Here is a 15,958-nt window from a genome sequence, read left to right on the forward strand (position 1 = left end):
AAATGACTATGTTCCAGCTGCTTTATCTTTGCAATGAGTCCAGTTCCTTATGTACATTGGCTTTACGAGAGAGAAAAAAGAGGTCTCAAAATTAAGAAGAAGTTGTATGAATAATATATAATTACAATTCATATTATCACAAGTTTAAAATAAAATTAAAAAAAAAAAAAAGACAGACTGGGATTTTACTGCATTCCTGGTGGTTCCTTACTAATGATGGAAAAAGATGTATTCATATAGTCTCCTCAGGGCATCCTTGAGATCCTGGTTCCTCATGCTGTAGATGAGGGGGTTCACTGCTGGAGGCACCACCGAGTACAGAAATGAAACTACGAGGTTCAGAGGTGGGGAAGAGATGGAGGGGGGCTTCAGGTGGGCAAATATCCCAGTGCTGATAAACAGGGAGACCACAGCCAGGTGAGGGAGGCATGTGGAAAAGGCTTTGTGCCGTCCCTGCTCAGAGGGGATCCTCAGCACAGCCCTGAAGATCTGCACATAGGACACCACAGTGAACACAGAACAGCCAAATGCAAGCAAGACACTGACCACAAGTACCCCAGATTCTCTGATGTAGGCGTCTGAGCAGGAGAGCTTGAGGATCTGGGGGACTTCACAGAAGAACTGATCCACAGCATTGCCCTGGCAGAGTGGCAGTGAAAATGTATTGGCAGTGTGCAGCAGGGCATAGAGAAACCCACTGGCCCAGGCAGCTGCTGCCATGTGGACACAAGCTCTGCTGCCCAGGAGGGTCCCGTAGTGCAGGGGTCTGCAGATGGCAACGTAGCGGTCATAGGCCATGATGGTGAGGAGAAAATACTCAGCTGAGATCAAGAAGAGAAATAAAAAGGCCTGTGCAGTGCATCCCAAGTAGGATATGGCCCTGGTGTCCCAGAGGGAATTGGCCATGGCTTTGGGAACAGTGGTGGAGATGCAGCCCAGGTCAAGGAGGGAGAGGTTGAGGAGGAAGAAGTACATGGGGGTGTGGAGGTGGTGGTCGCAGGCTATGGCAGTGATGATGAGGCCGTTGCCCAGGAGGGCAGCCAGGTAGATACCCAGGAAAAGCCAGAAGTGCAAGAGCTGCAGTTCCCGTGTGTCTGCAAATGCCAGGAAGAGAAATTCAGTGATGGAGCTGCTGTAGGACATTTGCTTCCTCTGGGCATGGGAGTCTGTCAATCCAGGAGAAGACAGTGAAGGGTCAGGACTGAGTTCACTAAGCAAAACTGACTCCATTTTTCAAGGAACCATCATTCGCCCAGACTCTGTCCTTCCAGAAAGGCCGTCGTGCAGCTCGCCGGCTGAGCTCTGGGTTCTGCTGGCTGAGGGTGCAATGGGGAGCAGAGGACTCTGCTGTGGGCTCCTGAGGAGTCAGTGCTGCTGTGCACCAACAGGCAGGTAGGAACCAGGAGTGATCTCTGTTTAAATCCCTTCATGAAATAAATGACATTTCAGCATTGTCCCTCCCAACTCACCCAGCTGCAGAGCAGAGCTGTGGGGGTTGGTTGTGTTTGTTTTACTTTTTGAAGGCAGACAGCCTTGAATTTTCTGTTCTGCTACAAGCGCTGCATTGGGAGAGCTGGGCTGCAAACAGGCAGACCCTTAGTGCAGAGTGAGTCCATTAAACTCAATCCCAGCTGCCCTGGGCTTCACCTCTTTAATCTGGAGGATGATCACACCCAGCTGTTCCCTTGAAAAGAAAATTGGATACTGCTGAGAGCAGAGGAATTCAGTTTAAAACTCCCCTCCCCAGTAAAACTCCCCTCAGTAAAGATCTGTGAGCTTTCTGATCCCTTGAAGATGGGGTGTCTGGCAAAAAGAGCCAGCTTCATCCCCACCCTCTGGCCTGCATTGCCCAGAGACCCAGAGGCCAGAAGAGGGCTTGGACACCTTGCTCCCATGGACACATCTGCACGGCAAGGCCTGCAGGGTCAGTGGCTGAGCTGCTGCTGAACCCCCATCCCCAGAGAGCCCGAAAACAAGAGCAGCAGCAGCAGGGGCAGGTGGAGAAAGAAGGAGAAATGCCCCAGTGCTTCTGCCCAGGGCAGCAAGGCCATGGAGAGACAGAGGGGCACTCGGGAGTCTCCTGTGCTGGAGCTCTGGCTGCAGAGGCTACAACTCAAAAAGCCCATCCCACCCACCATGTGCTCACCCCTGTCATCAGGAAACCTCCTGGCAGCAGGACCCTGCCCAGGCCCATCTTTCTGTTGGCCAGCCCTAAGGAGTGGGTCAGAAAAACACTGAAGAGATGACTGAGCCTTCTGTAGGCAAAGGAATGATGAAGGGGCTTTATCAAGTTCCTCGCAGACCTGCAGCTCTGTCATTGTAACGCTATAGGAGCCTCCTTCTCTTGTCCAAACCCAACATCTGCATTGCTGTTCCCTCACAGTCACAGCAGGAAACTGAGAGCACAGACCCTGGAAAGCACCTTTCCTTCCAGGCAGCCCCTGCCTGCTTGTGCTTCTTGAAAAGCTGCCTCTGCCCGTGTCCTGGGATTGACCTGCAGCTGTGAGAAGCTCTGAGCCATGCAGCACTCTCTGGACAGCAGAAGGACCCTCACTGATGGGGGTCTGTCCTTCCACCCACAGCTTCTCCCCAAACACCATGGGGAGCTCCCCGGGCAGGCTGAGGGCTGAGCCTGGCAGAGGCAAAGTCCCTGCCCCAGCACACAGCCCCTGGGGCACAGGGACCCTGCTCTGAAGGACAGCCCTGGGCACCCCTGGCTGCACACACACATTCACACCCTGCAGCCGTCCCTGGGAGAAGGCAGCCGTCGTGCCCTGTCCCTGTGATGGTGCAGCAGGGAACTCCTGCTCTGGAGCATCTCCTCCTCCTCCTCTACACTGGAGAGAGATCTCTGTGGGCTGTGGCAGCTGGACGAGACCCCTCCAGGAAGCTCCTGTTCATTGCCCTGCAGCCAGAGATTTACCGTGCAGAGGGCTGTTAAAGTTTCTCCTCCAGTGAGCTCTCAGCCCAGGCCGCCTTTAACCTCTCCCTGCCCTGCCTGTCCCCACTCAGTGCCTGCAGCAGTGCCCCCAGCCCTGCTGCGCTTGGCAGAGCAGCTGCTCCTGGGCAGAGCTGTCTCTCTGCCGTTCTGCCTCCTTGCCGTGAGCTCCCTGCGTCCCAGGAGCCTGGAGCAGCTCAGCAGCAGAGGACCAGCCCAAGGATTTTAATGACCTCTCTGGTGGGTTTGGGGCCGAGTCCGTGAACCTCAGGCACGGTGAGGAAGTTGAGGAAACCTCTTCAGAAGTCAAAGTCAGATGCAAACGCCAATGTTTCTTGGAGCCTTAATGGGTCCCACTGAGGGACGTTACTGACAAAGCCTCCCTGGGGCTGGTGAGAGCTGAAATGACAGGGAAAAGCAATGTAAAGGTGGAACAGATTCTGAGTAAACCTGGACGTGTTATATCAAGTCAGAGGACCAAGCCCTGACCCCTGGGCACGGGAAAGGGAGATCCTGTCCCTCACATTTCTTGAAACTCTTTCTGAGGCACTGTGATGTGGGGATGATGTGCAACGCCAAGTGCAAGAACAGGCTGTGACAACTCCCTGCTCCTGAGTGGGGAAGAGGAGTCCATGAGGCCCTCGTGCTGTCATGATAAAGTTTCTCCTAGGTGGCACAGGGAACAGCCATGGCCAAGGGGAGAAAGAAGTCAGCTCTGATGAGGGTATTCAGCATTGTCAGCTCCCTCAACAATCTCCAACACAGGCTGTCCTCTGCTGCCCCAAGCCTGCACCTGTTTCCGTGAAACCTGTGGACACCTAATCCTCTACTTCTTGTTCTCATCTGAGTATCTCACTACCACTACTGATTTCTCTCCACTGTCCCTGGCTGTGCCTTGGCACACAAAGCCTTGGGCTGGTCCAAACTCCCTCTGGGTGGACACACACACACACAAATCCATCCACTGTCAGTCCATTGTTCAAGGAGCTGAAATCTCTGATCGTGCTGTTCTGAGCCTGTGTTTCAGCAGGCAAAAGCCCAGGTGCCTCAGCATCCCCACAGAGGCCATGTACACGAGACGCCATCTTGGAAGACCACTTCTGGGCACTCTCCAGTTCCTCCCAAGTTGCCTAGAGCAGGAAACCCAACAGAGGGACTCACCAGTCCAAATGTGGCCACAACAGTGCTGAGTCAAGGGGGATGGTAACTCCCCTTTTCTGAGTGGCCACATTGTTCCTAAGGCAGTTGCCTACGCAGTTGATCTCACTTATGGTGAGCGCGTTCTACTGGCTCATATGGCATCCCTCCTTGGGCTCAAGCCCTCCTCCTTAGGGTCCCTGCTCAGCCAGCCAGGTCCTAGGCTGCCCTGAGGTACAAGGTTATTCTTTCCCCCCCATGCAGGACTTGTTGCTTCTCCTTGTGAACTTCAGGTGTTTCTGTTGGCCGAATCCCAGAGATTCTCAGGGTTCTCCCAGACTGATGCTCCATTTTGTCAGCTGTTAATCTTGCAGGCAGATGGCTCACCCTGCTTTTGGTGTCTCTCACAAGAAAACAGCATGAGTTGCAGGGCACTACAAATACTAAAATAGGCTATTAATTCAATGAATTTGCTTTCCAATATAGAATTATCCATGCTGACCACCTCAGAAAGAGCTACAAAGCAAGCAAAGCCAAGACCAGTGTGGAAAGAGCAAACAAAGGAGGGCTGTTTGTACGGGAGGAGCTAAGGATGATCAAAGGGAAGATCTCTGGTGGGGGAAAAGAGGGGAAAAGGGAACAGAAGATGAAGCAAAGGGCATGATCAAGGAGGTCTGGAAGTACCTGCCAAGCAGCTCTGCATGTGAGCAGTGGTGACTTGCAGAAGACAAGAAAGATGATGTGGCCAAAGTTTGCTCACTTCCATGGTCATGAGGAACCAGAGTGCTTTCCCTAGCATGGTCAAGGGAAGCCCCGTGGTGGAAGGAAATGCACCATCACCCGTGCTGCAAGGCAGCTCAGGAGGTCTCTAAGCCAACCTCCTCCTCCTCACAGCAAGGTCTCATCACCATTGCACAGTGTCTAAACCTGAACTATTTTGGGTGTAGTGTAAAAAGTGCTGAGCAGAAGGAGATAATCACTTCATCTGCCTGTGGTGCTGCTCATGCAGCCCTGGATGCTGTTGGCCACCTTCTCTGCTGGGTCACGTTTTGCCTCATGAAACTGAAGGACCACCACAGCCTTTTCCCACAGAGCTGTTGCCCAGCCACACAACTCCTGGCCTCTGTCACTGCAGCCTGTAATTCCCCTGCTCAGTCCTTGGGTCTTTTTAGAAGATGGACGCAAGATTGGCTTTTTGCTTTCTCCACTCATTATGACCTCACAAAATATCTCGGAACAGCCTTGCTATGACATCATCCTGGTCCCTCAGCATCCTAAGATCCATCCCATCTGGTGCAATGGACTCTTAAGGCTTGACCTTACCTAAGTAACCTCTGACTTCATCTCCATCCACTGCTGTGTTCTGGCAGGGCTCTGCCTTTTAGGCACACGCAACTGAGAGACCTTGCTGGAGAAGACAAAGGCCGAGAGTACCTCAAACCTCTCTATTCTTCCTCTTACTAAACCCAGCAGTGGCCACACATTCTCTTCATTTCTTTTTTCACTTTTCCTCAAGTAGGAATAGCTGATTGTTGTGCCCCTGAACTCCTTTGCAAGTGTCAACTCTGCAGCTTTCCTAAAACCAACCCTATTTCTGAATTCCTTCTTTCTGTCAAGTCTCTGCATCCATCTCCTGTATGCTTCCTTTTCTCATTGAGTTTTCCCAGGAATTTCCTGCTTCCTCAAGCTTTTCTCCTGAATATCTCTTCTTGTTTTCCTGACTCTTGGTGCAGAGGGTCTTGTACTTGCAAAGCGCTGTCCTTGAATACCAGCTCTACAGAGCTCTGCTGCCCTTCTGTGCTGCTCATATGGGCCCCCCCACTACAAATCACAAGACTAGGCCAAAGCCTCCTCCTCTGAGGTCGGCCATCTGCACTTTTCTCTTTTCCTTCCTCATTCTCCTTGGGAGGTGAGACCCTGTTACCTAATGGTCATGACAACTAAGGCTGACTCTGGTTTTCGCATCCGTCACCAGATCTTCCCTCTTGGTGAGTAACAGATGCAAATCAGTTTCACCATTGTTGGCCCATCTGACACCCCATCTGCAGAGACCTGTTTCCCAAACTGTCCCAAGACCCTTCAGCAACCTCCACAATATTTGGCATGCTGTTTTGCTCCCCTTCCAGCTACTCCCAGGGTCACTGGTCGTGAAATTCTCCATGAGCACTTGAATGGGTTCTTTGTCTCCCACAGCAGTGTGCTCCTCAGCCTGAGGACATTGGTGCATATTAGGCCTGGAGGTGAAGCCCATCCCAGCAAAGAAAGAGAGGATTTTGAAAGTGGTTTTGGGTGTGGGCATCCTGTGATACAGGAACATCATGAAACCTGTATCCGTGATGGTATCATCAATGGGAAGGTTAAAGGATGGGGAAGAGAAGAACCAGGAGGGTTTGAGAGTGACGGAACACTTGCAGAGACCTTCGTGTAAGATGTTTTGTGTTCATGTGCTGTCATACATCTACTGGATGGAGAAGGGACAGCCCTTGTGTCTCTGCAGTGGTGGGATTCAGTCACTGGCCAAAGGCACTGAATTGGTCTGAGATGCCCTGGCTGGTGCCCGTCACACCACAGCTCTGAATGGGGCTGGGGTTCCTGCACAGGGCCGGTGCTGTCTGTGCCAGCTGCATGCAGCTGTGCTGCAGAGCCCTGGCGTCTCGCGTAGCACTACAAGCCCATGCTTGGCCATCAAACTGACATTCAACTGCCCTGATTGATGTTAGGCAGAGGAGGGACATATGTGGGACAATTGCCATTATACGCTGTAGGGAACAGCGATCGTAAGATCTCGCGTTGTGATGGAAAGATAGGCTGACTCCTCTCTTAGGAGTGCACTGCCCACGAAGGCGGAGCCAGCCAGTATATAAGCATGTGACACAGCCTAATAAATTGCCATTTGCATTTCCACCATATTGGTGTCAGGGTGCTTATTGGCCCCGGGGTGGATGTCCCTGGACTCCAAGATAGGCCACACGTGGGTAACCCGTAGCCGCCTATAGGTCCCACCGATCCCGAACATGAAGGCCAGCAGCAACAAGTGGTGACCCCGACGTGATCAGTGAATTGGGGAGAGAGGCTGACGTGATCGAGATCAGAGACACCGACGGGCCCGTGTAGAGCCCCATGGGATCGAGGAGCACCTGCAACGCCAAGATTGGCCTCGAGAGGAACGCGGCAGTAGGTGGGGTCGGGCTAGCCACCTGGAGCGTCAGCAGACGGCACAACTTTCACGGCCAAAGAAGGAGTGAGGCGGTTGCAGGACAGTGGATGCCTGTGTGAAGGCTCACGACCATGGAGACTACGATAAAGGTATTGAAATATCTGGCAAGGGTACAGGGAATTTGCATCAAATCGGCCTCGACCAGAGATTGTATCGATTATATGATACGTACAGGAGTGATAGGGACTCCCTCAGATATATTCGATAGAGAAAGACGGGAGAAAATAAAGGGCGCATTCGTGGAGCTTGCCGTTTTAGGCAAGTCGGGTCGGCTGATGACCTTGTGGAAGGTCATCAGGATCTTAGAAAAGGCGCGCGAGGTACGCCAAGTGTGGGTGGGAGCGAAAGCGTGTATAACAGGGAGAACTGAGAGGGAAATGGACATGCAAACAGGACTTTCCTTAATGGGGGACGAGGAGATGGTGGAAGAAAAATTGAGGGAGGTTGTGGAGAACATGGGCTTTCAGGGGAAAATGGCTGCCGGGATGGGGGGAGAGAACATGGCAAAGAGTTCGGAGCGGGGTAGGGCAGGCGAGGAGGACTGGCCACCCGAATCGCCTGTTGCCTACCCACTGAGAAGGAAGGAGTCGAAGGAACCCCCACCACAGTACCCCTGGGAGGATTTGGTGGAGGCAGCGAACACAGAAAGACGGAGGGTGGGCGAGGGGGGACCATAAAAAGCGCGAAATGAGGGAAGAACATAAACATAAAAAGAGGAAAGAACAACTACTTGACTGGGTCCCTGGCAAAAGGCTGTCCTTTGATAGCGATTCGGAGGCAGAGGGATCGGCTCCGTGCCCGATCCCCGCCAGAAAATGGTGGCAGCCCTGACCGTCCTTCCCCTCGGACTCCTCCGAGTCCGAGGAAGAAGGCAGAAATCATGATTACAACGATGGGGGAGTCGGGAGGGTTCCAGAATGGGACGGCCCTGCTGACTGCCGGGAGGGTGCGCGGCCCAAAGAGCGAGCCGACACGCCTACAGTGCCAAAAAAGGCAAACGCGCAGAAAGGGGAGAGAAGGGAGGAGTCCAAGACAAATAAGGATATGAGCGCAGCAGAAGTGTTACAAAGTCTCATGAAGGGAATGCAGGAACTGGCTGCTGCCGAAGGCTCATCAGAGAAGGTTCCTAAGTAACCTCCCGCTGGGCAATCTCCTGCTGGGGGAGAAACAGGAACCAACTGACTGGAACCTGATAGCGAAGGAGTGTATCTTGAAGGGCGTGAAGTTACAGTCAGGAGTGACAGCTGCCTTCCCTATAAAAGCAAACCCAACTGGAGGGCATGAGTGGACACCCCTAGACGCAAGGCTTGTGCAACCATTGTATAAGGCGGTAAAAGAAAAAGGACTAAGAGATGCTGAATTAACACACGGTGAAACTAAATGTGCTGTTGAGTCTCTTCTTATAGGTCGTCCTCGGCATCCTAGGACTGCTGTGCCTAAGTCGAGATGTGGAGGGTGGCTACTGGAGGAATTGGATGTCAAAGAGGAACCTGACGAACTTGTGTGTCTACTTGCCGACATGGAGAAGAGGTTTGGGCACACTCAGAAGGTATTGGAGGCACATGCGAAGGCAATGGATTTAGCATTAGAGCTCCTGGGTCAAGGAGGCTGTGGTGGAGCCGTTATACAAAATCTATCATTCTGTTGCCTTGATAACACAGATTATGAGGAGATAGGAAGGAGGAATATATATTTAAAGAAGCTCGCAGATAACATAGTGGATAACGCAGACATAATGCGTATAGATTTGGTTAAAGATTTGAACACAGTATGGGAGTGGATTACGAGCTTCTTCAGTTGGGATTGGTTATACACAGTTCTGGTAGTTCTTGTGATTGTATTTGCAATGTTATGTTGTGGTTTGCCTGTTTGCATGATTTTCGGAAGATGGGTTATTGTTCATTTACGTGTATTAATGGATGATAGACATCAGCAAGTTGTATATCATTTGTTAAGGAATGCATGGTGAATAAAGTTGTGCCTTAAAAGGTTTATCATGGGGAGGGGGAGATGTAGGGAACGGTGCTTGGAAGATCTCGCATTGTGACGGAAAGATAGGCTGACTCCTCCCTTAGGAGTGCGCCGCCCACGAAGGCGGAGCCAGCCAGTATATAAGCGTGTGACGCAGCCTAATAAATCGTGATTTGCATGTCCACCATATCAGTGTCAGGGTGCTTATTGGCCCCAGGGTGGATGTCCCTGGACTCCAAGATAGGCCACAAGCGGGTAACCCGTAGCTGCCTATAGGTCCCAACGATCCCGAACATGAAGGCCAGCGGCAACATGTTACAAATTTAAATCAACAGATTCCAATAGGATATGAACAATTGGCAGGAGAAAATGCTTATAGTAACCCGCTCCTGCAGGCACAGTTCCCGAGGGAAGCGTATGCTCAAATCAGACATATTGCTCTTCGGGCAATGAGAAAAATTCCAGCATCAAGGGGCGAAGGACCTCAATCTTTTGTTAAGGTGCTGCAAGGAGCTGATGAGCCATATGCAGATTTCAGAGATCGACTGCAAGCTACTTTAGAGCAGCAGATCGACAATGATGATGCAAGAGGGCTGTTGCTATTACAATTGGCTGTTGAAAATGCTAACAATGATTGTAAGCGTGTATTGCAAACTATGAAAAACTGTAATCCCTCTTTGGCTGATATGATCAGAGCGTGTCAAGATATTGGCTCAACAGGATACCAAGCTGATGCTTTAGCTAATGCCCTCGCAGCACAGTTGAATCTAATGGATAAAAAGTCAGGACAAGGCAGGTGCTATTGTTGTGGTGCTTTGGGACATTTAAAGAGAGATTGCCCGGAAAATGCAGACAGAAAAAATTTTCCACCCCGAAACTGTCCTCGTTGTAGGAAAGGAAAACATTGGTCTAATGAATGTCATTCCAGATATCACACTGATGGACAGCCCTTATCAGATCGCTCGGGAAACGCAAGGCGGGGGTGAGATCACGTGCCCCGAACAATCAAATAAATCTGTGTCACACTGTGTGGTGGGCGACCTCACTCCAGCCACCTCAAGGAATTTGGGGCTGGAGCTGGCCACTGCCCACTCAGTCACAATAACAACAACTGATGTAATTCTTATCCTGACGGGAGTTTGGGGTCCCCTCGCAAAAGGGATGCATGCTAATTGGTAAATCATCAACCACTAAACTGGGACTTTTTGTTTTACCTGCAATCATGATTCAGATTACAGTGGAGAAATTCAAATCATGGCATAGACACCGGTGCCTCCATGTTTTATCTCAGCAGGACAGCGTATCGCACAGCTTGTACCTTTTCAAGGGGAAACGTCTGGGAAATCTGGACATTCAGGTAAAAAAGGTTTTGACAGCACTGGAAAACCGCAGGTATTGTGGACAAAATCTGTAAAGGGGACACAACCTATGATAACATGCGCCATTGACGGACATTGTTTTACAGGACTTGTAGATACTGGTGTGGATGTCTCTATAATCCAGAGTTCTGTCTGGCCACCAGAATGGCCCACAGCAGACCCGGCTTCCACGATTGTGGCAATAGGAGGAATGCAGCAACCAAAACAAAGTGCACTTCTTCGAATGATCATCAGACCAGAAGGACAGGTAGCCCGTGCTGCTCCTTTCATTGCTCCAGTTCCATGCACCCTATGGGGACGAGACGTGCTTGGACAGTTTGGAACTACAGTCCACATAGCAGAACCAAAACAGAGAAATTGTATGCAGAGAACATCAAATGACCGATCAGAGCCTGGCAGCAACCGATCTTCAAACTCACCTGGCTAACACAACAACCTGTGTGGGTTGACCAATGGCCCCTACGTCGAGCACGCCTGGAACAACTATGTAGAGTGGTGGAGGAGCAGTTGCCAGCTGGCCACATCACACCTTCCATGAGCCCTTGGAACATTCCTGTGTTTTGTATTCCAAAAAAACAACGGCAGATGGCGCTTGCTACACGACCTCAGAGCAATTAATGCTGTAATTGAGCGTAGGGGAGCTCTTCAGCCAGGGATGCCCTCACCATCTATGCTTCCAGCCAATTGGCCTTTAACAGTGATTGATCTAAAGGACTGTTTTTTCACTATTTTTTCTTTTCACAGGCAATCGAAAATCGTCAAGAATGGCAAGGTCTCCTTGAACTATCAATCATGTTGGTAACAATTGCTAATGTCTTTCAGCCTTTTGCAGTTCTCTTTCAATGGGAAGAGAGTGAAAAAGACCCTCTATGTGTAATTGAATGGCTCTTTTTGCCACATTCTCAAACAAAAACAGTAGTAACAATTCTTGAAGCTTGTGCTAAATTGATATGAAAGGGAAGGGCCAATTTAAGGCTCGTGATGGAGTAGATCCATCTGTAATTTTTATTCCTGCAACCAAAGAAAATTTAAATTGGCTTCTTGCAGAGAATCTCAATATGCAAATTGCTTTGGCTGATTTTCAAGGCCAAATCTCTATTCATTATCCCAAACATTGAATTTGGGCAGAAATTACTAAATTGCCCCTGTATACAAAATTACGTTGCAGACCAATCCCTGTACAAGGCATTACTGTTTTTACAGATGGCTCTGGCAAATCAAGGAAATCAGCCATGGTATGGAAACCATCTCCAGAGGCGGAATGGCAACATGAAGTAAAAATTGTTCCTCAAGGCTCAACTCAAGCAGTGAACATGGCTTTGTTAAAAATTAAGGATGAGCCTGTTAATCTTGTCACAGGTTCATTTTATGTAGCAGGGATAGTAGCGAGACTTGATTATTCAATGATTAACAATGTGGATAATTCTCTTTTAATGGCTGAACTTCGCATGCTTTGGTCCTTAATAGACCAAAGAAAACACGATGCATGCACTATGTGGTGCATGTTTGATCTCATACTGATTTACCTGGTCCTATAATGGAAGGTAACCAATTAACAGATTTCTACACTGTGTCTGCAATAGTTCCTAATTGATTTGAGCAAGCTAAATTGTCACATTGCTTTTATCATCAAAATGCTAGAGCACTTAAAAGACATTTTCAGCTAACCATGACTCAGGCACATAGTATTCTTGCAACCTGTCCTGATTGTCAACTCTTAGCCCCGTTGCCTGCCGAGGAAGGAGTTAACCCATGTGGAATTAAAGGTAACGAGTTGTGGCAAACAGATGTCACACACTTTGGAGAGTTTGGAAAAGTGAAATATGTGCATGTAACAGTAGGTACTTTTTCTGGGTATCTTGTTGCTACTGCACAAGCAGGAGAAAGTGCACGTGATGTTTGTAAACAGGTTAACCTTTTTTGCCATTTTAGGTGTTCCACGAAGAGTGAAGACTGACAATGGGCCTGCGTATAGCTCTGCACACATTCGAGTATTTTTACAACAATGGGGTATTGAACATGTCACAGGTATTCCTCATTCACCCACAGGTCAAGCAATTGCTGAGTGAACTCACAGGATTTTGAAAGAACAGCTCAATAAACAAAAAAGGGGGAATATGGGGTTGGAATCTCCACAGGAAAGGTTATGGAAAGCAACTTAAGTCCTTAATTTTTTGAATCAAGATGAGACATATAAGTCAAAATATGAAAAACAACATGGGTTATCCGTACCTCTTCAAAGCGAACCATTGGTAAGGGTAAAGAATCCAATTTCAGGACAATGGGAAGGACCAAAAGATTTAATAACTTGGGGTTGGTGATATGCTTGTGTTTCTACAGGTGATCGACTGCAATGGGTTCCATCACGTTTTGTGCGACCCTATGTCTCAGATTCATCGGAGGAGTCACAGGATTGCCCGCTGTCGGCTTGAATGCGCCTGATAGCAATGTCTGGCTTACCCTTGCTAAAGCAACGAACACAAGTACCATGTGTCTTTCTATCGCTGCACCAACCACTCCTTTTCGTACCTGTTTGGCAGGCGTACCATTAGCAAGTCAAGAATTAGATACTTTTTACAATATTTCAGTGCAAAGTCCATGCAAAAATCAGGTGTCATTGAGCCTCTCTGGTGGTGTCACGAGACATGGCGAAAGACCGCCTCACAACCACAAGGTTGGTATAACACCTCTCTAAATATGATACATGATTTTCCAGCCTTGCCAATTCAACCACAGGAATTAGACATTATGGGTACACTGAAAAGTCACATTTGTTTCTCTTTGAACTACACGGCTAAAATATACATGAATAGTTCTGGGTTTGATGTTTCACCACACAGAAAATTTTTTAAGAACTGGACTTGGTGTAATAACACTGCATTGAGTCAAATTATCCCTGGGATCGATGCTATTGGCCTTCCTGAAGATATTTTTTTGACTTGTGGGGATAGGGCATGGAAAGGTATTCCTGGGAAGGCTGTGGGAGGTCCATGTGCTGTTGGCCGACTAACGCTATTTCATCCTAATATCCCATCTCATAATTTGACATATCAACCCTGTCGTCGTATGAGACGAGCTGTAAAAACATTTCCAGAGAACTGTGATTTAAATGTAAAATTCTGGAATGCAGCTGAGAGAATTTTTGCTTCCTTGATTGCATCCATAGGGACTGCACACACATTAAATATGGTTAATAAGTTAGGGTGTTGGCTTGCTAGAGAAAGCAATGCAACTAGTATCGCTTTGCAAGGCTTATTAATGGATGTTAACTCAATAAGGCATGCTACATTACAGAACCGAGCAGCCATGGATTTTCTACTCTTAGCTCAAGGCCACGGATGTCAGGATTTTGAAGGCATGTGTTGTATGAACCTTAGTGACCACTCGGGATCAGTTCACGCAAATATTGATCAACTGAAGGCTTTGACCCAGCAATTGAAGTTACATTCAGAAGAGGACTTCTTTGGTTTTCTTCCATGGTTTGGGAACCCTGGGCTATGGCTTAAAAGACTTGTTATTTTATGCTTATTAGGAATATTTGTGTTTTTTCTGATTTGTGTCTGTACTCCATGTTTTTTAACTTGCATGCAGCGAATGATCGAACGCAGTATTAACAAAATTACACTTTTGCATGTCAATGTAGTGCTTGCTTTAGAATTCTTAAACAAAGAAGGAGGAAATGTAGTGGATGGGAATATGAGCAAGTGTATGGATGTAAGCAAATGGAGCAAAGTGAGTAATGCTGCTGGGAATGTGGGTAAATGTATCAAAATGAACAGAATCTGAGCACAATGGACAAAGCAAGAGTACGTGCTGAGAAGCAACAGTCTGATGGACAAAATAAGAAGTACGTGATGAAGAACAATGCTACAACGCCAGCCAGGTGCATGAAGCTGATTGGACAAATAGTGGGGTGGTAGAGATCGTGATAATACTTGCCCTATAGGAATAGAAATCATAGACAAAGAGCATCCGGGTAAAGAGTATCAAACACTGCTTGTAAAAATCAACTTTGTCTCACTTGAACCATGAGTGAGTCTGTGCCGTAATATGCAACAATGGGGCTGCGCGGCGCTGACGCGGTCCACCACTGTGCCATCCCCAGCGGTGCTGCATCTGCCAGCTGCAGGGCGCCTCGGTCATCTGCCAGCACTGGCGCTGCCGTAGAATCTTCCGCTTCCCCTGCGGCAGCGAGCGAGGCTGCATCTCCCAGTTCTTTGGGGCGTACAGGTGAGTAGAGCTGCCCCATGGGGCTGGGGCCAAGGCCAGGCTGGAGGAGGCTGGAGCTTAGCTGTCACCTCTGTCCCACAGATCTTTCTGCTGGAAGCACCGTCCAGTGCAGAGGGTGTGAATGCTGCAGCAGGAGCAGAGCCTCTGCCTCATCTGCCAGGAGGTGGTGAAAGGGCAGCCCTGCTACAACACCCTGGTCTGTCCCGCCTGAGCCAGCACCTGGTTCCACCACCACTGCATCCAGGTAGGCGGTATCGCCCCCAGTCCCTGACGTGATCGTCACCTCTGGTTTGCACCCTGTCCCACAGCTACAGTGGGAGGCGAATTGGACCCCCCCGCCACTCATGCTGATGCCATCTCTGCCCCTGGGCCCGGTGCTGCGCTCTGCCCTCTACCGCTTCCACTGCGCTCTGTGCCAGGATATGGCAACCTTCCAGGCAGAGATGTTCCGCCTGGGCATCAAAATCCCTGACAGGTGGGTGCCCTGGCCTCCCCTCTGCCTCCCTCCTCATTGGCAATGCTCCCACCGATCCCCTCCTGCCTCCCCGGCTGCCGGTGGGGTGTCCCCCACGCCCCTGCGGCAGAGCGCTCCCCTGCTCTTGCAGGGGTGCTGCCTGGGAGGAGGACGGGGCCTTTGTAGACCATTCCCTGCAGCACAGCTCCTGTGACGCCAGCCAGTGCCTGTGCCCACTGGGATGGGAGCAGGTAGAAGCGAGCGGGTGAGTGCCGCTGACCACGTCCCTGCAGCCCAGGGAGGAGACAATGCCTTTGTCTCCTTCTTGGAGCAGGGATGGAGGTTCCCTGGCATGCTGAGCAGGGCCTGGCACAGGGTTTGTGCTGGGAGCTGAGCACTGGCTGCCAGGGCAGGAGCAGGGTGGAGATGGGCTCAGCACGATGTGGCCCCGCCCTTCCTTTTTTGTGCTCAGGGCCAGAACATACCTTATAAGGCCATGTGGCCCCACCCCTCCTTTGTGTGCTCAGGGCTGGAACATACCTTATAAGGCCATGTGGCCCCGCCCCTCCTTTGTGTGCTCAGGGCCGGAACACGGCTCTAAGGCCAGAGCTGCCCACCCCTGGCTCATTGCA

General features: G+C 49.8%; 1 protein-coding gene across 1 annotated transcript; it reads right to left on the reverse strand.

The window, feature by feature from the left end:
* Positions 1–210: 210 nt before the first annotated feature.
* Positions 211–1,230, reverse strand: LOC147599779 (olfactory receptor 14A16-like). Its single transcript, XM_086753550.1, has one exon. It carries the CDS (start codon positions 1,228–1,230, stop codon positions 211–213), a length of 1,020 nt encoding a protein of 339 aa, XP_086609676.1.
* Between the last annotated feature and the right edge of the window lie 14,728 nt (positions 1,231–15,958).

The sequence above is a fragment of the Chlamydotis macqueenii genome, chromosome 8 (genome assembly GCF_036417535.1).
Source record: "Chlamydotis macqueenii isolate bChlMac1 chromosome 8, bChlMac1.mat, whole genome shotgun sequence".
NCBI classification, from domain to species: Eukaryota; Metazoa; Chordata; class Aves; order Otidiformes; family Otididae; genus Chlamydotis; species Chlamydotis macqueenii.